Source organism: Pseudopodoces humilis, chromosome 4, assembly GCF_049639895.1.
Source record: "Pseudopodoces humilis isolate 2021_Gansu_Grassland_sample_001 chromosome 4, ASM4963989v1, whole genome shotgun sequence".
In the NCBI taxonomy this organism is placed as follows: Eukaryota; Metazoa; Chordata; class Aves; order Passeriformes; family Paridae; genus Pseudopodoces; species Pseudopodoces humilis.
The window spans coordinates 51564048-51588175 of record NC_142203.1 but is presented as its reverse complement, the minus strand read 5'-3'; the positions used below and the strand labels follow the sequence as shown (position 1 = coordinate 51588175).

At 38.7% G+C, this 24128-nt stretch overlaps 1 protein-coding gene across 1 annotated transcript in view; it reads right to left on the bottom strand.

The window, feature by feature from the left end:
• Positions 1–24128, bottom strand: part of PGM5 (phosphoglucomutase 5) — a 71460-nt gene that overhangs the window by 11138 nt on the left and 36194 nt on the right. Inside the window, exons 7-10 of the mRNA XM_005522708.3 lie at positions 14202–14317; positions 5311–5446; positions 4187–4370; positions 621–755 (exon numbers count right to left, since the gene is read on the bottom strand). Of these exons, the coding sequence (XP_005522765.1) occupies positions 621–755; positions 4187–4370; positions 5311–5446; positions 14202–14317 (571 nt within the window). The remainder of the gene's footprint in view (positions 1–620; positions 756–4186; positions 4371–5310; positions 5447–14201; positions 14318–24128) is intronic.

Here is a 24128-nt window from a genome sequence, read left to right as displayed (position 1 = left end):
AATTACAGCATAAAGAATATTGACTGAGAAGAACTGGAGGGTGTGAAGTGTGATTTATTTTATTAATTTGTAAGGCATCTGCTGGACAATCCAGCAACTTTCTCTCAACCTTCACTCTTCTTAGGAAAAGTTCCGTTATGATATGAGGCAATTCTTAGACAGCTGAAAGTCTTTCCCTTAAAAGGAATGCCTACACTGTTTAGACTCAGGCATCCATATTTCCTAACTGTACTCTGATGGTAAGGAATCCTTGGGATGCCCTAACTGAATGGCTCTCAGTTAATCTCCTTGAAAAATGGTTATCTTATTTTTAAAGTATTGTTCCATAAATCAAATCACAACTCTAAAAATTCTGAAAAAAATTCAAACTAAAATGACTTTTCTTAATAGACTTGAAGTCATTGCTCAACATTTAACATGAGGCATCTCATCCCTTGACATTCCTGGTGGGTTAGATATTACACCAATATATATTAAAACTGCTGGTCCTTCCTCAAAAGGTCTACATTTACAAGACTAGGGAAATCATCTACAAAGACAGTACATGGGTGAAAGCATTGAGTGAAGATGAAAACCTGTGGCCACTGCTATTACTATTTGCTATAATGCTATTGCATTACCTGGGGTTCCTTATTGTGTTGGCTAGGATCCTTTTCATAACTCTCTGCATAGATCCGCAGAGTAGCTCTCACGTGACTGGAAGCACTCATTCTGAAGATGAGTCTGGAAGCATCTGAAAAAATAATCCGCAGCCCCTAAGAAAGGAGAAGGAACAGCATATATCTAAGGTGACAGCACCTTTACAAATTACCATTCATTGCTACAAAATAAAAGTGAAAGGAAGAGTAATTTTGATGCTATTCTTCTTTCCACACAATTTTGGACAACTCACTTATTACCTGTTTTTCTCCTTCTGTAGACTAGAAATGATGTTGTGCATTCCCTCCCACTCACTGATGTTTTTATTTCTTTTACTTGATTTGCTCTTATTCTGTGTGGCAGAGCACAAAACCAATGGCCTGAGAAACAGGTATAAGACATTAAAGGTGGTGGCCTAAGAAACAGCTATAGAATCCCTGGATCAAAAAACAGTTGTCATTAGTGAATACAAAAGACAGGACAGTTGCTACCCCTCAAATACTATGCATCAGTATATGACTGCAAGAATTTCAGTAAGTCTGCAGTACAATTTGGAAAACTTAAGGTGTTAATTAATTTAAAGTACATTAATTAATGCACATTTGCTATGTGCATAATAAAGAGGATTGATTAATTCATTAATTAACTAAAAACTTGCTCTTTGCTGCCATCTTCACATCTTTTTTTCTTTTCTCCCCCCCACTTTTGTACTGCATATATGAATATGTTTTTTTACAGACAGCAGGCAGTATTCTTGGATCCACAGTTTCTGTACAGGAAGCCCATTAAGGCCAGAGGACTAAATTGCACAGATAAATATTGTAGTGTTGCAATATTCTACCAGCTGTCCACTAATACAAATTTTAGTTCCCTTTATGTAAATGGTACCCTTACATTAAGTACAACCTCTGACAAGTCACTGAACTTTTCTTCCCCTTTGTCCTTCTGTTGTCAAAGGTCTAGTGCATAAACTGAGATCCTCGTTACTTCTTTTTAAAGGGCAGTAAACCATTAAAAATGAGAGAAGAGAATTCAAAAAAATGCATTTTATTTTTTCAGTTTTATCAGCAAGATACTGATCAACAAGACATTGATGTTGGAAATGCAGTGTGCCATTGTTCTAAAATATAAGTAAAACCTTTGTTCCCTCAGATATATGCCAAAACATCTTTAGGACCATATAAAGCATTGTTTGACAATCACAAAATGGTTTGGGTTGAAAGGACTTCTAAAGTTCATCCAGTCCTGATGTCATCAGCTCATCATGTTCACCGCAGTGGGCAGGGACATCTTCAATCAGATCTGGTTGCTCAGAGCACCATCCAACTTGACCTTGAATGATTCCAAGGATGGGGCATCCACCATCTCTCTGGACAACCTGTTCCAGTGTCTCACCACTCGCATTGTAAAAAAAAAGTCTTTCTTACATCTAGTCTAAACTTACTCTTTTAGTTTGAAACCATTACCACTTGTCCTACTGCAACAAAATCTGCTAAAATAATTGTCCTTATCTTTCTTGTAAGCCCCCTTGAAGTACTAAAAGGTCACAATAAGGTCTCCCTGGAGCACTTTGTCTCTTAGTATAATGGCCAACTTGTACCTCTCATCCTTGTAATTCGAATTTTACATTAAAATACTACTGGGTCCCATTCCTGGCTTGCTGGACCCTCAGGAGCAGCATTGTTATGTGCTGATGTGTGCAAAAACACACTACAGCTTGAAAATTTTTTAAAATATTTTTAAAAAAATTTTAAATATTTAAAAATTAGAACAGTATTCAAGAACAACAGAATCTTTCATTTGATTTTAAGTCTTTTTATTGCAGTGTGATAAACAATACTCAAAGATTTCAAGAAACAGAATTAATTAGAACCAACAGTCTGTGTGTATTGTTTGCTGCCTATTTTCTTAGTGCTGTGTTTGTTTTCTGAATATGTTGTTTATTAACACTGAATAATTACCATGTAGCCAGCTTCTCATTCATGAGACATTGCAGTTACACTGAATATAAATCTCTCTCCCATACACACTGGGGAACAAAACTTGGAACATTCTCCCGGATACTTATCTGAAAAATCTGCACAAAACCTATGATGGTCTGAAAGAGACATCTGCATTTATGATGAGCAAGCTACCTGAGGAAAATGGCAGCAGTGAACTGTTGTTTCATTGGCATAGATCAATATCCTCTCCAATTTAGCGTGCTTGGAGAATCCTACTGAGGCTGCAGACATATGAAGCCAGGAACATGTCCTTGCCAAAGGACAAACTAGTTGAACTGTAGTGTAAATAAATAGGAGCTTCTCCCTATGAAAAGACATGCTTTCTGGTTTTACAGGCTCCCTTTCAGAGTCTGTCTGAAAACAAGCCAAGTCATGTTTCTCTGTTTGTGTTACATGGTGATATGATTAGCAATTATATTCCCATATAGAGTAAGTGCTTTGGATGAAAAAATTAAGGGAAAGAAAAGTGCAATGAAAATTCACAAGCTGCTTTTTAAAACTACAAAGGTCACGAGTCTTCCATGCCTGTAATTTTCCACTAGACTTGGATATGACAATATCCTCATATCATGTTTCAGTAGTAATTTACAAAAGAGAAAGTTGCTCAATGGCAGATAGGCTTTTTATATTTTCTGGATGCAATGATGAATAGAAACTACAAAGACCCTGAGCAGAAAGGCATCACAGTAGTTTTAATGGCCTGTAATATCATTTCCTAGGGTCTGTTTAGGTCAAACAATAAAACCAGAGAAACCAGGACCACAAAAATATAAACAGCATAAACTTTGGACTTTAATAGGAGTCACAGCTCATATTCAATATGATACTTAATTATAAATTTACATTATACTTAAATATACTTAAATACTTAAATATAAATTTACACCTGGTAAAAGTACATGGTTACTTTTGAGCATATCATGAGTTTTCTAAACACTGAAGGCTCAGTTTGAACAGCAGTTCTTGATAACCAATGGATCTCAGTATAGACAGAGTCCAGAAGGAACTGGAAACTTGGGCTAGGGAAGTCAAATATGCCTGCATAGGCTACAACCTTCTAAAGTCTCCTGCATGGTACTGGCTATAACAGGTATTGCATCTCAGTTATGTAAATCCTGTGGGTCACCAAGAACAATAAATTTTTTGTTTGTTTGATTTTTGTTTTTGTAATGTATAGCCAGTGGAGATTTCAGATAGAAAACAGAAGAAGGAAAGACCTTCTTTCTATATGATATTTCCACGGTCCTGGAAAAGGAACCCTCCCTATGAATGCATTGCTCTCAACAGGGACTTCATCCCATCCTATGTTCACTGTGACACTACTGTCTCCAGTTATGTACAGCAAGTGTGACATTAACTAAAGGTGGGTTATCTTATCCAGACTGAACTAATCTTAAGTAGGAAATGCAGTGTCTATGACAGCAAAGGAAACACCATTCCATAAATAAATGGACAGTCTTGCCAGCTGAACTTTAGAAACAACACTGTTGGAGACAATATGGCTAAAGCTGCAAAACTTTGCTAATCCATCACTACAGCCATACCTGTCTTTTGGTCACAGTGCCATCCACAGGATCTATGTACTCAAAGCTGTCTGTTCTTTCCACACTGTAGATATTGTTACCCACAGCAAACTGCTGATGGCTGAACGATTTGTCAGTGATCAAAGCTTCCAGGTCTCTCATTATGAAATATGCTGTTCTGGGTTCCAGTGCTTCATAATCAAACCTTGCACATATATTAAAAAAAAGTAGAACCAGAAAGTAAGTCCCCAGAGCTGAGAAGGCAGTTCTTTCAGAGAACTCTATATACTTACCATTAGCAATTTACTGCTTACTTCAAAAATCAAAAGTGTACCAGTGAAAAACTGATTGCAAATGAAACCAGCGTGCACATACAAGTCCTGTGCCATCTAACCATTACAAATGTGCAACCACAGTTCTACACTGGCCACCTGACTCTAAATCAACAGAAAGTGTCTAGAAAATGCAATTTCTAAAGTAGCATAGAAAATATCCCAAATACCCAGCTAGCTTTCAAAACTTAATGACACAATCAGTGCAGTGCTCAACAGACAAGTGAAATAGAGAAAACTTTGCTACAAGTTTTGAGGAACAGCTGTTTGCAAAAGACTTTACAAACTGCAAACTCCTCTGCATTAAGTCTGGATTAAGAGCGAGGCAGAAGCAAAGATGAAAATAACAGCTAGAGCTCACTATATTGAGACCTTAATAAAAATAAGTAAATGTTTGTATCTTTGGAGGAGTTATCCTGAATTGGAAGCAGGCATAGGTTTCAGTTCTCACTAAAACACTGTCACATGGAGGCAGTTATAGAAAAAAATGCAGGAGCAAATCTTGCGGGGATTATGTCTCTTTTTCAACAACATGTAACAAGCTGCATTTATATATTCCAAAAGTAAATAAGTCAAAGCTTTCTTCCATTCAGTATTTAAAAATTTAGTTACTCATATGCTAGCAGTGACATATACACATTACTCCTGTGGAAAAACCTGTCTACAAAACAGTGATAATCTGTGGCAGATTTTCATTCTGTAAGCACAGCAAATGCACACACCTAAATGCAGCTGAGCACATCTAAACAAGCAATGATTGTAGAAGAATTCTCCTATCAGCTGAGGAAGTACCTTTTCTTCATTTTTTCTCACCTGCAGTAGTAGTGCCGGCCAAATTTTGCCCAGTGATCCCTGACAATCTCCTCCACACTTTGCTTTCGAGCTGCTAGGATTGAAAGCCAAACTAGCACAGCCCACAGTCCATCTTTCTCTCGAAGGTGGTCAGATCCTAAAGAGACAGACATTAAGCACATTATATGGTATCACTGCTAATCAGAAAACAAAGTAAGCAAGCTGGGAAAATGTCTCATTTAACTGTGTATGTCACATAACAGTAATCAATAGTACCAGCCCCAGCACCTCTGAGATGCTCCAGACAGAAAACCAGAACTAATGTTTAAAACGTGATGACACGTTTAAAATGTCATGACAAAGCCCATAATGGTAAAGTAAATAAAAATATGTACAAGTACTTGAATAGAAACAGTAGCAGTATGAAAACACTGTAGTCATTATTCCTGCTCACTGATACTCAGCGTTTTCACACCTCTGCTGTGTTTTCTCACCTTTTCCCAAAACTGGACTAGATATGCGAACCCCAGCCATGAGCCAGATGTTTTCGCATCTCTCCTTTTTGAGAGTCAAGTTCAACAGCATCTTCTTATCTCTGCAGATGTTCATCTGCAGATGTCAAGCTGCAGAAAAAGAATCTCCCCATTCCATAAAAATTGTGAATTTTCAGAATGTTCATGGTCTTCTGTCAAGACAACAACCAAGAGCTTGAAAAGATTTTTCTGGAGGGAAAAAATACCCAAAAACCTAGCAAACCAGAGAGTAGGACTGTTCCTTTTTTTATACTTCTTTCTACCTCTCAGTGGTAAAGATACTTGAATGCTCCAGTCTAGATCCCTTCATAGGTTTGTACTTATGAAGAGAGAAATTGTTCCAACAATGAAGACTAGAAACAGTTTTGGAATACCTCACATGATTTAACACATAGTCTCAGATCCAAGTAAGATCCAAGAACCCTGGCACTTAGTACTGATGACAATTATAAAAGCTAACAGACTCAGGAAACTTGAAGAGATATCGAACATGTAGTATTGCTCTGGCATAATACTAAATCTGGTATAAATTTGTTGGCTGCAACCTTATGGTTTTTCTGTCTAGTCACACATTATTGAAACCATGAGTACAAAGCAAGTGCAGTAATTCGGAAGTTTTGTTTACTCCATGAAGTACCTGCTGATTATGGAGGCAACCAACTAAATTAGCTGTCTTTAGAAGATACTTAAGGAAATCCATCAGAGAGGAATCTAAAAACTCTTAGGCTGAAAACTTGTTTTCTGAAATATTCTCTTTTCTCAAGCACAAAAATCCTGTTGCAGCAAGACTGCTTTGTAAGGCTTCGCATTACATAACAACCTGCAAAGTCCACACAGTCAGTCATCTGTCAAAACAGCTGTGTTTTGCTACTGGCAGAAGACAGACCCCATAATATAAACTGATGCACTGAAGCTGTTAATCCTGTGAAAAACTGTCAACATATTAAATGCATATAAGGAAAATAACAAAATGTGCAGAGAGACACCATAATTCCTACGGTCAATCACTACTGTTACCTTGAACTTGCAGTCCCTCTTCTTGGGAGAGAGCAACAATCAGGTTAGCAGCCTCTGCTCATATGGATTTTCTAAGAGCCCATTGTCCTTGGTCTGCCACAGATCTGCCTGCTACTTTCTTGTGTTACACTCAACCTCAACACTCTTTATCTAACATTAATCTTAAATTAACTACCACAGGGTTAAATAAATGCAAATTACAACATTCAACAAGTTGTATAGGAATCATTGCTGAACATTTGATGAGGATAAAGATTTGTACAAAGATTATATCTATGTGTTAGGTATTAAAGAAAACAAGTAAACTGTAGATAGACTGAAGAGCTGAGACAGTAACATGACTTAACATTTGCAAAGTAGCTGTCACAATAGTAAGAATATCTCTCTTTTGCTACTTGTTATCTGCCTTGATCTGTGAGCTCTCTGTAACAATAGTGTCCTATCACAACAGCCCGAGTTTAGGCCTGGTGCTTGGGAAGCTGCTGCAAGAGGAGCCACAGCTCACTCTGTTCCCTGTTCCAGTACTACGAAAGCACGGAGTGCCAGCCAGTCAGGAGAAAAAGGGCAGGGTTATTTATGAGCTCTCAAAGCTTTGCAAATAGCTTCAGATAAGAAAGGAAAACACATGTCCCTCTACAGTAAGTCAGTCCTTCACTCAGACATAGAATCAAGCAATTGTTTGGGCTGGAAGGGATCTTAAGGTCATCATTGTTGCAGTAGTATACTAGATCAGCTTAAGTGTATCTTCTACAGGAACACCAGCAATATGTCTTATGGTTAATAAAGTCAGTAAGTTAATAAATTACTTGCAGGCAAAGCAGACAGCAGAGCCACAGTCATTGTCACCAAAGCCAAGAGTCTGCTCCCAGATAGTGGTGCAGGCTTCTGCCCCTGCCACCAAAAGAGAAACCTAGAATAGAGCTTTCATTTCCCCCTGAACATATATTGTTCCTCTGGTAACAGCACAGAAAGTCATCACATCACCACAGGGGCTAGGGATGCTCAGAGGTCTGGGAACAGAAGGCCACAAGCAGCCAGGACCTATCTAGTCCCAACACCCCCACAGCAGGGCAAATGGGGGCATCACCGCAGTCCCAGCTCCGGGCACCAGGCACTTCCTGGGAAGGGGGATAGGGCAATGCCTATGCTTTGTGGGAGCATGGGCAGGCCTGGCTTTGGGGGACCCATGGCCAGGGCTGTGGAGAACTGGACACTGGCCCTGCCCTGCTGCAGCATTGCTGGGGCAGGAGCTGACAGCACTGGTGCCACTCCTGTGCAGAATGGGGGAGCCCCAGGGGGGCCAGGCACGGCCCTGGTGGCAGCAGACTCACCCCACCATGGGTGTTCCTCTCCTTCTTAACCTGCATGCCTCTGCATGTCCCTCCTTGCAGCCATCCATCCTTAGCACAGAAAAAATTCCATTTTGCTCAAAATGTCATCTGTATTGCCCACTATCACCAGCCACTAAAACGGCTTAAGTGTCTCAACAGACACCAGCAAGAAGTGGAGACATGGAACTGAGCTTAACCACCCAGCAATTTGTTCCAATATGAAAGACCATTTATTCCCCTGCTACGTAACACTGCAGACTGCAGGCCAGCAAATCATACAGTGTAGAGCACTTCAGCCATTCAGCAAAATGGTCTGTATCATCATAATGGAGCAACAGGTTAAGCTGAACATTAAAGAGATGAATTCTGATCTAGCAAACACTTTAAGTACCTTTCAATGAACCAAAATGTTCTAGTGAAACGTGGACAGAAGCATTTCTGAAAGATTCTTCGCTGCATTCTCAACTTTGTTCTTGCTATGTTATGGCTTAAGCACATAAATCTGTATGAGGAGGGCTGAATGTATTATTCTTCATATACATTTAGCAGATTTGGCATGTTCTCTGTCCTTGAATGTCCCTCAGAGGACATAAATTGTTGCTTCTCTGGAGAGAGAAAGTAATAGGAGAAGGTAATCCAGAGACAAAAGTCTGGATATCTAGAAGCAACTGTTTCAGAATCAAAAATCACCAATTAAAAATACTAGCCTGATATGAGTACAAGGACAATAATCTTGTGTGCCTTTCCTGTGAATGAACTGTTTCAGTTTGCTACTTTTAATGGAAGTGAAACTGAGCACATCCATCAGTGTGGTTACTGCATACACATATGTTATATTTATTGCCCTTCCTTCTTTCAGCAAATTAAAATCTATTACTTCAATTTTGTTACTCTGATTTTCACCTACCAACAGTCATCTGCAGGTGTCTTTGCTTGTTCAATTTAGTCCTACTGCACAGCTCACATTGCAGAAAGTCTAGGGAGGGAGTTTACTCTGCTGTCTCAGTTCAGCTAACACCATTCTTTGCTCCGTAAGATCCAACAAATTTGCAGAGGCAGATCTGTCCTGTGCAAAGGGAAGAAGGAAAAGGTGCCTCACAGCTCTGTAATCCTGAAGTTGCAATACTAACAACTCCCCCAGCTTGCCTGGGGCTCTGAGTAACCTCAGGATGATTCTCAGTGCTACTTTTAATGGAAACATCCCAGAATTAAGGAATTCCTGATTCTTTTCAATGAGCTGAAGCAGAAAGAGACAACAGAACAGAGGAGTCCACAAATATTTTTTCTGATTAGCCCCTTGTATTTAATTTGCCATTGGTAAAGAAAATTATAGTAACTGCAAGTGTTTCAACAACTTATTTTTAAGTTAATTTGTTACTTCTCTATATAACAGTAGCTAAAGTTATTTTTTACTACAGTAAATTGCTATGTCCAGACTCAGAGTAAACCTGGGCAAAACTCTCAGAGCATGTTCCCATTCATAGAGAAGTAATCATCTTACACAGTCTTAAACTGAAGAAAAATCTTCGGAGTCAGTATATTGAGAAACAAAGCAAAATCATGCAAATATGTTCATATTTTGATTTTTCTACTATCCGAAAGCTGTCTAACTTTGTCTGTATCTGAGATACTAAATTCTGATAGGGAAAGCAAGCCTTGTGGGTCATATGCATAAACAACAGGTAATGGCTTTTCCCTAATTTAGTAATCCCAGTCTATCAAATTGCCTCCTGTAAATGTGGTATTAAAATAAGAAAATCACAGGAGTTCAAAAACTCACAATAAATCATTTTGTATGCACATATTTGAGTCTTGCAAATTTATCATCCAGCAGTCTGAAACAGCAATATTTTAGGAAAATGCAGATTAAGGGGCATTCTGATCTGATAATTTTTTCAAGTTAATAAGACTATTTTAGATTTGTATTACTGCAACAGACACCACCTCCTTTGTGGCTTTCATTCATTTCAGTGACAGCACATTTTTATATTTTTCACTAATTCTTCTTCCACATAATCTTTCAGGAGAAGGGAGTTGATGTTAATAGAATCTGGGAATTTGGAGATGAAGCAAGCAAATTTTAAAAAGTTGCAGCAATTACTGAAGTGGCTAAACTGCAGAGAGATTAATCAGCCACACGGTTCTCCTAATCCTGATTAATAGCTTGCTGATGAAATTCAGAAACTAATTGCTGCTGCTGAGGCCCTCCTTTGAACTGTTTGCTGGGCATTCGTCATAAAACCAGAGAGCTACTAATCTCATCTGACAAGCTCCCCACACTGCTACAAAAATGGAAGAAGTTTTTAAAGCATTGGTTTAGCTCCAAGATCAGCTGCCAAAAAACAAGTGTGGGAAATACAGCTGTATGGGATGTTTTCAAAATCTTTTCTCCTTTTATAGCAGAAAATTTGCTTTTATGTACTTGCCAGACCAAACTCCCTTATGTTATAAAACCAGGGCTCTGTATTACTTGGAAATTTCAGCTCGGCTTGACTACCTGGGTACACAAGCAATTGATTTCCAAGGCAGTTTGATGACAGCAGGTGGATTTTTAAAACTTATTTCTCTTACACTTTGCACTCTGATCACTATATTGTACACTTATATAAATATTCCATGCTGAAAGCTAAAGAAGTGCCAAATTTCAGTTCTCTAAATAGATATGATTGGGCAAAAGCTGTAAAATTGATTCAAATGCCCAATACTGGCAGAAACATGTGAGGGTCACATAGTTTAGGACATTACTAAAAGATTCGCAATAAGGTAAATATTTGCTGCTAAAAACAGTTCACATTGCTAAAGTACTGGTCATCTACAAACCAGAACACATTTTACAAATAAACCTCCTGGCATATGAGGATACTTTCCACACAGCTGCACGGAATTGGAAGATGATAAGGAAACTGAGGCAGTGAGAAAAACAAACTTTAGATATTACAGTCATTTCATAATTTGCCCCAAAAGTATCACAGGATCACAGAATGGGTCGGGCTGGAAGGGACCAAAACAGAGCTTCTGGTTCAATCTCCCTGGTCAAGAAGGCTTTTTCCTGAGCACATGGCAAAGGATTGCATCCAGAAGGTTCTTTCGTGTCTCCAGTGAAGGAGACCCCACAACATCCTTAGGAAATCTCCTTCTGTCACATACTTTTTTACACAGCAAATGTGTAAAAGTTTTTTACACATGGACTGAGGAATTCAAACCCCATGCTCAAGTTCTCTGGATGCCCATGGGATCGAATCTCAAATTTCCAGATTTGCCTTTAGATGGAATTGGATGAAACTGGAGGTCAAGAGGCTTTCTGCATTGAAGTGCTGCAGGTACAACGAAGTTAATCTGATCAGAACATACTGGGATGCTGAGATATTGCTGTAGACCATCTTTCCATGCTGGCCAGCTATATGTTGTTGAAGCACTCATTTACAAGAGTCAGGATTTATCAGGGATCTGAAGAATTGATGATAGGATAGGAGAACCAGATTAATATAAGGAACACGGAGTGGGTAAGGAATGTAGAGACGAGCCTGAGGTCAGGTCCTGCAAATTTGGAAAAGAGGCTATAGTACGGAAGGCAATTGTTTTAGGGTCTCACAGAAAGATACAAGCAAAGAAAAAAGTCAATGACAAGCAAAGAGAGAAGTCAGGGTAATTTTCTTGCCTATGTAGAACAGTCAAACCCTAGAGGCACTTCCTTGACCTCCATGAGTGTTTCTGTTCCCAAATTCAACCACTATTGGATACCCAGGATAATAAAATTAGACCTACAGAGATTGCAATTTCCTCATTGTTACAGTAGATCAGAACACTTTATTGTCATTTCTATATGACTGATATCCAGGGCAAAAGTCCACCAGTACTTGGGACAGCCTGCTTAGCAAGACCTGAACATGCTTTTGCAATGTGAAAGGGAAATCTGATATTTGTCTTTTTTTATAACAGCACCATGAAATTTAAATGGCAAGTTTTATCGAAGAAGACATGGCTTCTCCTAAGCACAACCAATGATTCCTCTCTTCTCCCTCAGACAGAAAGCATTTGAAAAAGTCCTACTCAACACTATCAGATGAAGATGGTCTAGGATAATAACTCCCCAAGCAGAGACGGATCTGTGGAAGTGGTTTGTCATGGCATATGGCACAGAGAGGCCACTCCTGTTTGTTTTACATACCTCTACACGTAAGCCTGCATGCGGCAGGAGGTGCTGTACTCTGTGGGCTAATGTATCTAGATATACTTCAACATCTGGTAACAAACATCAAAACTTTTACAAGCTCTTCCCAGTTAAAATTCACACTTAACTTTCTTTAGGATGATGATGAAGCCAAGATTTTTCCAAATAATTTGTGTGCTACTGAGGTCATACTGATGTCTTTAGACCCACCCAAATTTCATGTAAGTATCTGGTTTTGCATGGGCAAGAGAAACTTGTGTTATTTAGAGGGAAGAGGTACAGAATTGGTCCAGTAAAAAGTGTTAAAAAGCAGTGAGAGTTGAAAACTCCCCAGTTCACACCTCTGGTTAATGGAGATGCAGTTCAACAGCACACCACAACAAAAAAGTACATTCTGAAAGGTACAGACTTTCCTGCCCTTCTCTCCCCAAATTACTTCTCTCTCAATGATCTCACAGAACACACTGTAGACGAAGTTTCTATACAAAAGATATAGTAAAGGCGATACAGAACTGTGCCACTCAGAGCAGATAGTGAAGGCATACAGTTTGCTAATCATGGGACATTGGCTCCCATTGACAACAAAAAGAAAATTAACATTCATTATAAATTTAACTTCTCTTCCTTTTTACATCTCAGACCCAAAGAAATATAACACATTTTTGTTCTTGCATCATAGTCCGTTCAGATCCATACAGCAAACAAGAATACATGAAGTACCACGCCTGTGGATGCTTAAAGGTGTAATTATTTTCAAAATAGCAGCATTCTGCTCTAATTTTCCCTAGCTAACAAACTTAATACTTGACATAAGTCAATTAAAGCAAAATGAAATTTATCATCAAGTCTCACTACATGGTAAGCAATTTTCTACAAAGAGCTGCAGCCAAGGTATTGCACATTCAAAATAGAGATCCCTATACAACTCATATCAAAATATAGATTAATTTATTATATATAGTTATTATTTATTTTTATTTATATATATATATCTCAATATATAGAATAAACTAAAGCCAGATGAATTATTAAGTTATTCTGGTCTGTGCTTTTTCAAAAAGACTTGTAATTATAATTACAATAACTACTAATAAACAAAAAGGAAGCATTTCTGTGTCAGAATCCAGAAGAGAAAAAATGAAACACTCCAAAATTTATTCCGTTAGTCTCATAAATTAAAACCACATTTGTGTATATTTACAGACTATATAGTTCAATTATTTGCTCTAGTGCTTACTGTCAATACTATATTTCTGATGGCTTGAATTTTTTATTCATTCTGCATTCTGTTGTTTGATTGGTTCTTGGGACCAATAAGGGAGAAACCTAGGGAAAACACAAATGCTGACACATAAATTAATTTCTTCTAATGGCAGTTTTATCTGATGCTTGAGCAACTGTGATGTTCCAAAAAGGAAAGTCTACAACAGTTTTGTTTAGATATACCATCAGATATACCAGTCCTCATACTTTGTACACCTAATCACATTAGGGAAAAACATGTGGTTTCCATATAGGCAAAATCCCTCCAAATCTGTTGCAGTCTGTGAAAAGACTTGCAGTGGAACCAGTGAGGATTTTCTGCATTATGTTGAAGTCAGAAGAGAATGCCAAGCACCTCCAGAAGCTGTCTGGACAGTAGTAAGATTGCTTGCCACTGCAGAACATCCATTTTCTACATTCTTCATGCCTCAAGGTTCAAGGACACCACACTTAAAATAAGAAGCTCAAGATGTGAACAACAGAAAGTTCTCTGTTTCAGCACAAGACAGAGCTAATTTTCTGATTCTTTTGGGTTTGACTTGAGGCATCCAGGAAAGATTAAAAGCTTGTGGTAATTTTTGATTATGTATTACTTACCAGTGCCAAAACTCTCCTCACCACAAAGGGAACAACGTCCGGAGTCCATAAGATTGGAAAAATATCTCCATCCTGCTGGTGTCTCATACACAGGAACCTTCATTACTTTTGCCACTCTGGAGAACATACAATAGAACATCACATGATTAATAGAGTGCTTTTTTTACATATGGTCTGAGATCAGTTGAGAAATACTCAACATCTCTCATTACATCTCCTGACAGCAGGGCGGGAAGTAAAAAAAAAAAAAACAAAAACCAAAAAAAACCCACCCAAGAACAGATCAACACTACCATTCAAAACTGATCCTTGTCTCAGCACCTAACTTCAACCAGAACCCAAGCATGTTTACACATTAAGTGTATTATTTGGGAAAACGTAGGAACTCAGTTCAATAGGCTTTACCAGTATCTTTCTATTCTTACTGACCAAGAAACAGCTAATCAAAGAATAGACAGTTTTGCTATACTAATATTTTAATGGAAGTTAAAGTATCATGTTGAAGCACCCTTGTTTACCAAGTACAGGTAGTCAAATATCAAAATTCTTGAAAGATACTTTTACTTCTTGTAATGTTTTCAAAGACAAGATAATACAGAAATGCTTCCATTAAGCAGTATGTTCTTAAAAATCTTTCCCAGTCTCAACCTGAATCTCAATTTATTTTCCCCATCTCCTGTTATGTAATACAAGAAACCCTCTCACTATCTGGGTGATGTGACACTGTTTTTAAGAACCAAAATGAACCACCTCATAAACTTAATATGCATTCTTTTTCCTAGCTTGATAACTGGTAAATATTCCTGTTATAAATGATAATGAAAAAAATCCTTTCTTGGACTGAAAAACAAGAAAGAAAGAAAACCCACACAACAACTCTAAAGAACTCTAAATCCCAAGATGGGATTTACACAGAATGGGTATTACCAGTCTTCTTTCTAATTATGTTTGCTGGTATTCATTGTGTGGTTTTCAGAACCAACTGTTTTGTAATATGGAAGATAAGAACTGAGATACAGTGACACAAACTGACAAACTACCAAGGACCTTACAATTGCTTCAACTATCATACATTCCTTGAAGCAAGACAGTTTACTTAATTTTAATGCTAGTCAAGCTAAAGCAAAGCAGATCAACCAAAGGTGGATCCAACACACTTAACACAATCTGTCTTAAAGTATCAAGGTGAAAACAATGACCCTTCTGATCGACAAAACATCTGTTTTCTGATGGCACATTTCTGTCATAAATTAAGTGCAAAAAGTAGATGGGATAAACTGTCAAAATATGCCACTGACCCCTTAAAAACCTAGTACACAAATATATCTAAATGACAGACTCACAGAATCGTTAAGGTCCTAAGAGACCTTCAAGATCTTCTAGTCTAAACATCAACCTAGCACTACCATGACCACCCCAAGTGCCACATCCAGACACCTCTTGAATACTTTTGAGAGAGTTACTCCTCCATCTCCATGGGCAATTTATTCCAATGTCTAACCACTCTTTCAGAGAAAAATCTTTCTAATATTGAATCTGAATCTCCCCTTGCATAACTTAAGGCCACTTCCTCTTGTCCTTCCACTTCATACGTGGCAGAAGAGAATGACCCCCACCTGGTTACAAGCTCCTTGCAGGCAGTGGTAGAGGGCCCCCCTGAGCCTCCTCTTCTCCAGGCTAAACAACTCAAACTCCCTCAGTTGCTCCTCACAGTACTCGAGCTCCAGACTCACCAGCTTCACTGCTGTTTTCTGAACATGCTCCAGCACCTCAGTATCATTCCCCAAATACACAGAGACAACTCCTGCCCTGCTTCTGTTGGCCACACTATTGCTGGCACAGGCCAGGATGCCATTGGCCTCCTTGGCCACCTGGGCACTGCTGGCTCCTGTTCAGCTGCTGTCACCAGCACCCCCAGGGCCTTTTCCTCTGGGCAGCTTTCCAGCCACTCTGCCCCAGCCTGTGGCACTGCCTGGGGCTGTTGTGACCCAAGGGCAGGACCCAGCTCTGGGCCTTGTTGAACCTCACAGCACGGCCTTGGCCCATGATCCAGCCTGTCCAGATCCCTCTGCAGAGCCTGCCTGCCCTCCAGCAGATCAACACTGCTGCCTGATGGTGTTGTCTGTGAACTGACTGAACTGAATTCTATCCCTTCATCCAAATGATTGATAAAGATATTAAACAGGACCAGCACCAGTACTGAGTCCTGGGGAAGACTACTAGTGACCAGACACCAACGGAGCTCCATTCATCACCGTAAGTCGTGGCATAACAGTTCAGCCCTTAAGTATTCTCTCTGCAATTTTTACACTGTTAGCCTGCACTGTAATGTAGTCTCCAAATCAACCTTTAAGTTCCCTCCTATTCAGCTTAGGTATCATTTTTTTTTACTTATATATTACATCTAAAATGAGTGATTTTTAAATGAGATAGAGTAAGAATTGCTGATATTTATTTGAAAAGAGCCAAGAAGGTACATAAAAAAAGGGTATTATCAGAATTTTTAATCCTAAACTTGTATTTCATACCTCTAGTTTAAAGGCGGGGGTTGGTACATACCTCCTGATGTTTATACAGCACTACATACATTACTAACCCTTAGAAATACTGTCCCATAAAGAAGGTTTCACAGGGCACAGCTGAACAGGTTTCTGTCTGGCTCTTCAAGAAAGTCAAGAACATAATTTAATCTCTGTGTGGCAATAACTTCAGGCTGAAAACAGGACTATACTGCCAAAGAAAGAGAAAACAATAAACCAGAAGGCAATACCTAATATGCTGGAAGAGGAAAACAAATTATCTTAAGTCTAACGATACAGCTGGAGTATGTTTGCTTGCAGAAATGTTCCCATATCCTGGTCCAATTTTTGGAGAAAGAAATCCTTTCCCATTTACTTTTCTGTATTCCTCTAGCTGAGGAACAAATAGCCTAGGATGGACTTATCCTGACCAGCACTAGAAGCTTCCAAAGGCTGTATCTGTCTTCAAAGAGTTCTATGCACTAGGCTAGCAATGAAAATACAAATGTTGTTTCTGTTAGCATGTGGGGTCACTTTGTAAGAGTTTACAGTATGAATAGTTTATAGTATTAATATAACAGATTGTTCCATGCAACTTATTTTTTTGTTGTTGATTCTTGCTCTATTTCAACAGAGTAAGTAAGTAGAAGCACACTAAAAATTAAGGATACTCCTTTTTTACTGACATTTTTCTGAAATAAAGAATCATCACTGGAAGTCTCAAGAAATGCAGAATGTGCCTTTATGCATCTATAGACATTCACAGTGAAAAATCACCCCAGAAAACATGAGGGGGGTTCCCATGGGAAGCTGCAAAAATTCTCAAAGCTGTGGACTCTGAGAAATAATATGCTGCTTTAGATCAAACACATAATCACACAAAATACAGGAAAACACCCTCAGAGGAAGGAAACTAATACATGACGGTGAATACTAGATCTTCAAAGCCAGGGAAAATAGAGATTAGATGCAGGAAAGGGGTGGGATTTTTAATGTTCCTACATCTACATCTTTCTAAACTAAAATATGACTGGGTATTACTTCAGTCAAGAAAAAGTAAAAAAAAAATAATTCTACATTCTACCCAAAACATTCTTTTTTTTTACTTTATGTTTACCAATCTGCTTTTTTTATAGGCAAAATTCTTAAATCAGAACTTTCAATCACTGCTACAGCAAGAACTCAGATTTTGTTATTGAAGAGGTTCCAGTTGAGACAGGTAGAATCCCTGTGGACCAAAATTTGGAAACTAGTTTCTGAGTACCACTGGACTGAACATTGCCAGCACTACTTAACAGAGCATATGGCTTCCTAATAGGCTTGATAGATGCTAAGCAAGTAAATGCTTAGGATAAGGATTTCAGGAACTTGCAACTCTGCAACAACTGCTGATGAGTCAAAGCAAGGATTTTTATCACTTGTCACAGGTCTATTAATTACATTTTACAATGTTTTTAGAAATATACCTTCACAGGACAGTTCAACCAAGACTATGTACAGCTTTTTAAGTTTCTCTTCTTTCTGTATTCTTTCTGTATACAGTATAATCCCCAAATCTGGGGAGTTAGAAATGTAAAGTCAATTAACATAATGAGTTTTGTCTGTATGAGATCTCTTGATGAGAGAGGATATTACTTCTCTCAGGAAGTGAGTCTTGGAACTAGTATTGCAAGTGGTTTATTTCCTGCAGAGGTCTCAGATAGCAGTAAATTTTATATATCCTTTGATATGTATAATGCATTATCAGCAAGATACTGATGCAGCAGTGCACCTGTAAGGGCAATACCTCAGGCTCTGAGCTTTCATGTTTAGGTAGTGGCTGTTAAAAGACCTGACTTAATGGATGGAATATTCTTCCAGAGCAATTCAAAATAAAAACTGGGAAAAAATATGCCCTATAAATAGGTTCATTTCCCTAGTCTATTTGAAGTAAAGGCATTCTATTTATGTCTAACCACACAGTTAATATACCTGTGTTTATATGTTCCATGAGTTCAACTATGTTGAAGAAAGACAATAAACCACGGACATTCTGGTTCTTCTCATCTTGGACATTTAAAGGGACTGACTTCAAACACTACTCTTGCTTGCCCTTCTTTTAGTGTAAGTGTTCACTACATCAATGAGATTACACAGTAAAGTTCATTCCATCTGTGTGTAGCAGTAATTACCCCTTGCTAGACTAGGAAACAGAGTATTTAAATTTGGAACCCAACTGAAAGGTAACCTCAGTTAGAACCTTAGAATAATCTCAGTTAGTCTGCCCATAGCAGAACTAATGGCATTTATGTCCCCAGGATGCTGAAATACTAATTAAGGAAAAAAAGTTAAATCAAAGAAGAGTGGACTGTACTTTTTGCAATGACATGTTATTAAAAAACACACTTTGTGAATTTAAAAAAAAGCAAGAGCAGATGCTTTTCAATGTGGAGATAACAAAATGAGTGAAAATAGGAATATAAATTCTTGTACAGTTCCACAGTTAAATTTACCCTCGTACTGTTTCACAGTTCCACTGTCATTTTTATTTAGAAGAGCCAGTCCCACACTACCTATACTGACTGCCCACTTTTTGTTCAAACATAAGGAGAATGTATACAATGCAAACCTGAAAAGCAGTTTGAGTTATTTCATCTCTGGAAAACAGAATTATTGGAGAATTTAGTACCAACACAGAAATGTGAAGCCAATTCTTGAACTCTACAATAAGTCTCACTTAAGCATGAGCTGGTCAGCTCACAATAAAGGTAATAGTGAACATAATTATAGCCTCCTAATAAAGATTAGAATTTTTTTTAATTTCCTGGCAGAAAAAAATTATAACAGGTAGTTCTAATAACACTCCTGAAAGACCTAACAGACTAATGTGGAAAACTTTACCAGGCAACTGAACTATTTATTGTACAATTTTCACATAATTTTCACTTATTCACAATTTCACAATTTCATCTGAATATCCCAGGTCTTCTTCCTCATACTTCATAGCCATCTACATGTCACCTAACTAGAAAAAGGAGGGTACAGGACTCCTTGATAGTCCAGATTATTTTCCTTGGAATTCTAAAAATATTAGCCTGCTGAACCATGTAAAAACGTAACTTTTCATTTTAAATAAACATGTTCTTTTATTTTAAAGTGTTAAAGATCCTTGTGATAACTTTCTTTCAGTTTTTAGTAGATACAAAAGACTATTTTTCACAGATAGATGAATAAAACAAAATGGTCCTTGATGGTATCTTCCAGACACGGTGGTTTTGCACTAGCACCTCTGACACCAGCAGAATTACCCAGACTCACATTAACGAGAGTCAGAGGGAAGTTTTCTCCAACCTGATCTCTACAATGCCACAAAAACATCCTGATGAATATAAATCATTCCAATACAACAGCCTGCAGCAAGCTGACTTTCTTGTGCCAGTGAAACTCTTGCAACTTCCAAGAATAGATCAGTCAATCAGCCAGAATCATCCTGCCAAAGTTGTGATGCCTGTTCACCACAAAGATAAAGTTCACAACACTGGGGGATGGGCTTTCTTTGCCAAGTCTCATGAACTTGTAAAGATGTGACTGGTTAGAGTTTTGTATTGTTGGTGAAATGCTGTCTAGAGTAAACTGCAGCATCACTTTCATTCTGGAGTCTTAACGTGGAGGAAGAAATAGGTATTAATGAAAGAAACACTAGAGAAGCAGCTATAGCATTTCCTTGTCTCTCATCTTCCACCACCTGTAGGTATCTGCTGACGTGTGAAAGCTGCTTATAGGCACCTGGGTGAACAGGCTTCAAAATACTGACTGATGTCCCATGGATACACTTATTTTCAATCCTGTTCCTCTCTGTGGCGCCAGCACTGAGGTAAAAAAGGTGCTGTAATTCAGAAAATAGCATGTCTTACTCTGCAGAAGGGTAAGCACTGACAGGCACTAACAATCAGGAATTGAATGAATTTGTGGGACAGACATGGGCCACTGCAAGATAGTGTGTTGTAGCAACACTCCAAAAGAGAACAAACCTCTGTAATGGTTTCTTTCAGAGTTACTATGGCTGTAGAATAAAAAGGTTTCTCACTAGGTCTTCTAAATCTCTACTTAGCCACTGAAGTAGTCTGTGTTATCTAATCTCCAGCTGATAAAAGCCTCATTTGATTTTAGGTCTGAAGCACATTTTATTTCAAAGACAAGACTATTATTTGATTGAAACTAAGACAAAACTATTTTTCTTTCCACTTCTGTAGTTTTGCTTCATGCAAAGAATTAAAATATCTCAATGAGGGACCTGCATCTGATTTATCAAGAAGACAATTTCTCTAGCTAAAAATAAGTCTTCACACAGTCTAATCTTAGCCTACAAACATTTGTATTTGATATTTTACTGCCCGAGTTGCTTGGATTTTTTTTCTAACACCCAGGACACTTCTGAGCTCAACACAAGTGATTTATGTTTGCCTACATCAATTTTGCTATCCCTTTATTAAAGATACTGGATTGGTTGTTTTCTAATAATATACAGAATTTGTCTTAAGTGTACTTGCAACCAGACCCAAAATTTAATGGTTTCATTCCTTTAAAGCACTCTCTTCAACATCCAAATTTCTTCTGCAAAAACCACAAAACTAGTTTTTAACTTTCTTAACACCATATTTATTGTCTGATTAGTCACCAAATTCCTATCCCCATTCTCACTGAATTGTATTCCCACTTGTTCTCTCTTTGGTCTCCTTCCTGATATTGGAGAGCTCTTTACTACTTCATTTTTCATCTTCTGAAGTCTAATGAATCTCACCTTTGGTCAGTTCTCGCAAGAGTCATTAATCAAATGGTTTTAACTTTTTTTCAGTCCCATTTCTAAGTCTTTACTTTTTATCTATGCAACTGCAATAGACTGTTAAGAAATTCACAGTAGTAGCAATGGCAGCAGGAGCACTGGCACCAACTATAACATGAAATAGATGTGCTGCTTCTGGATGTTTTCACTTTGTCTGCACCACCTTCCCTTAAAAGGCTTCAACTGTATATTGTGCAAGGAGCAGAGCTAAAACAGTCACCTCCCTTATATGGTCAAGTATTACAGTGTTACTCCTTCCCAGTCTTTAATTTATTAAGCAAAAAGCAATGGAATGCTAAGCCCTCACACACAACACTGATAACCAGGACACATCAAAAAGATAAGACATAAGCTGTCACGTCTGGTAGAGAGGCTGTCAGGACCATAAGGCAGAGAAAAAAACAGGTAGTAGACAAGTTCCACTACTTCTTGCTTTCTAGTATGCTACACCTCACAGAGAACAATCATAGTAGAAGAAATCAATTTTTAAAAAGCATCTGGAGACACTTTAGTTATGAAGCATTTAAAAAAGTTAGGGTTTTTTTTTTGTTTTCCTTCCTCCCAACCCCTGCAATGTTTTAATTAAAATACTTATACAGGTGTTATAAAGGTATGCTGAATCACACTCTTGTGTTCAGGGATAGTTTCTGTCTTGAAAACTGGCAACTTCAGGTGGATTTTTTTTTGCTGACAATAGTCCTGACTAATGGATTACTAATAATTGTAGGAACCATCAATAAATTCTAATCAGGACTATGTGAATTAGTCTTCTATCAACGAAGCCTCCAGGCTCATGTAACACAACTCGTGCCAATAAACCGCCTCAGTATTTTCTCCTGCCTTTCAGTCTCATATTGGCCTTCCTTTGCTTTTGAAATCTTTCAACAGCAAAAACTGCCCTAGCAGAAAGGCAAAGTCAAAGAATCACAGTCACAGAATCATAGCATAAGTTGGATTGCAAGTGACCTTGAAGATCATCTAGTTCCATGGTAAGGATGGAACTAGATGCCATGGGTAAGTATGCAGCACACTAGATCACACTGCTCATAGCCCCATCCAACATGGCCTTGGACACTGCCAGGGTGGACTGCCCACAACTTCTCTAGGCAAGCTGTTTCAGTGCCTCACTGCCCTCCAGTGAAGAACATTTCCTAATATACAATCTAAATCTCTCACGGTCTAGCTTGAAAACATTCCCCCTCGTCCCATCATTATGTGCATATGTGGAAAGCTGTTCTCCATCTTTTCATAACCCTTCTTTAGGTAAAGTAAGGCTTCCCTCAAGTCTCCCCAGAACCTTCTCTTCTCCAGCCTGAACAACCCCAGGTCTCTCAGACTGTCTTCACAGGACAGGTTCTTCAGACTTATAATCATCTTCATGGTCCTCTTTTGGACCTGCTACAACAGGTCCACACCTTTCTTGTGCTGAGGACACCAGAACAGGATGCAGCACTGCAGGTGAGGTCTCACAACAGCAGAATCCTCTCCCTGACCCTGCTGGCCACCCTTCTTTGTGATGCCATGTGGGACCATGTCAGAGGCATAACACAAACCTAGGTATATGACATTTGTCAGTCTTCCCTTGTCAGCCACTGTAGTCACTGCATCGTATAAGGCCACCAGGTTGGTCAGGCACAATTTGTCCTCAGTAAATCTGAGCTGGCTGCCTTGTATCACCTCCTTGTCTTGCACGAGCCTTAACACTGCTTCCATGAAGATCTGCCCCATGATCTTCCTAGACACAGAGGTGAGGCTCACCAGCCTGTAGTTCCCAGTTTTCCTTTCTCTCCTTTTTAAAAATAGGCATGATGCTTCCCTTTTTCTAGTCTCCAGGGACTTTGCCTGACCACCAGGACTTTTCAAATATGATGGAGAATGGCATGGCAAAAATATCATCCAATTCCCTCAGGACCCTGGAATGCATCTCATCAGGCCTTATAGACTCGGGCCTATTTAGTTTCATCATGTAGTCTCACACCTGCTCTTCACTGCCAATGATAAGAACTTTACTCCCCTAGTCCCCACCTGGAGGTTCAGGGACTTGAGAGATGTGGAAAGCCTGACTGCCAGTGAAGACTGAGGTGAGGAACTCATTGAGTACCTCAGACTTTTCCAGTTCTGTTTTCACCATTCTTCCTTCGCATTTATCACAGCCTTTATTTTCTGGCCTTCATTTTCTGAGTTATATACTGATAGAATTCTTGTTATTCTTCACATCCCCTACCAAGTCCTATTTCATCTGTGCCTTAGCTTTCCTGACCTATCCTTACACATCCAATTGGCATCTCCGTACTCTTCCCAGGTCACCTGTCCTGCTTCCACTGGCTATGCACTTCCTTCTTATTCCTCAGTTTGAGAAGCAGATCTTTGCTCAGCCACACCAGTTTCTGTCTTGCACTCTTTGATTTTCTAAACACTGGGATGGAAAGCACTTGCGCTCAAAGAAAAGTGATCTTAAAGAGTTGCCAGCTACAGTCTGCTCTTTGGTCCTTTAGGACAATTTCCCAGGGGATCATATTCACTAATTCTTTAAACAACTGGAAGGTTTTTTTCTAAAGCTCAGTATCCAGACTATGTTCCTTGCCA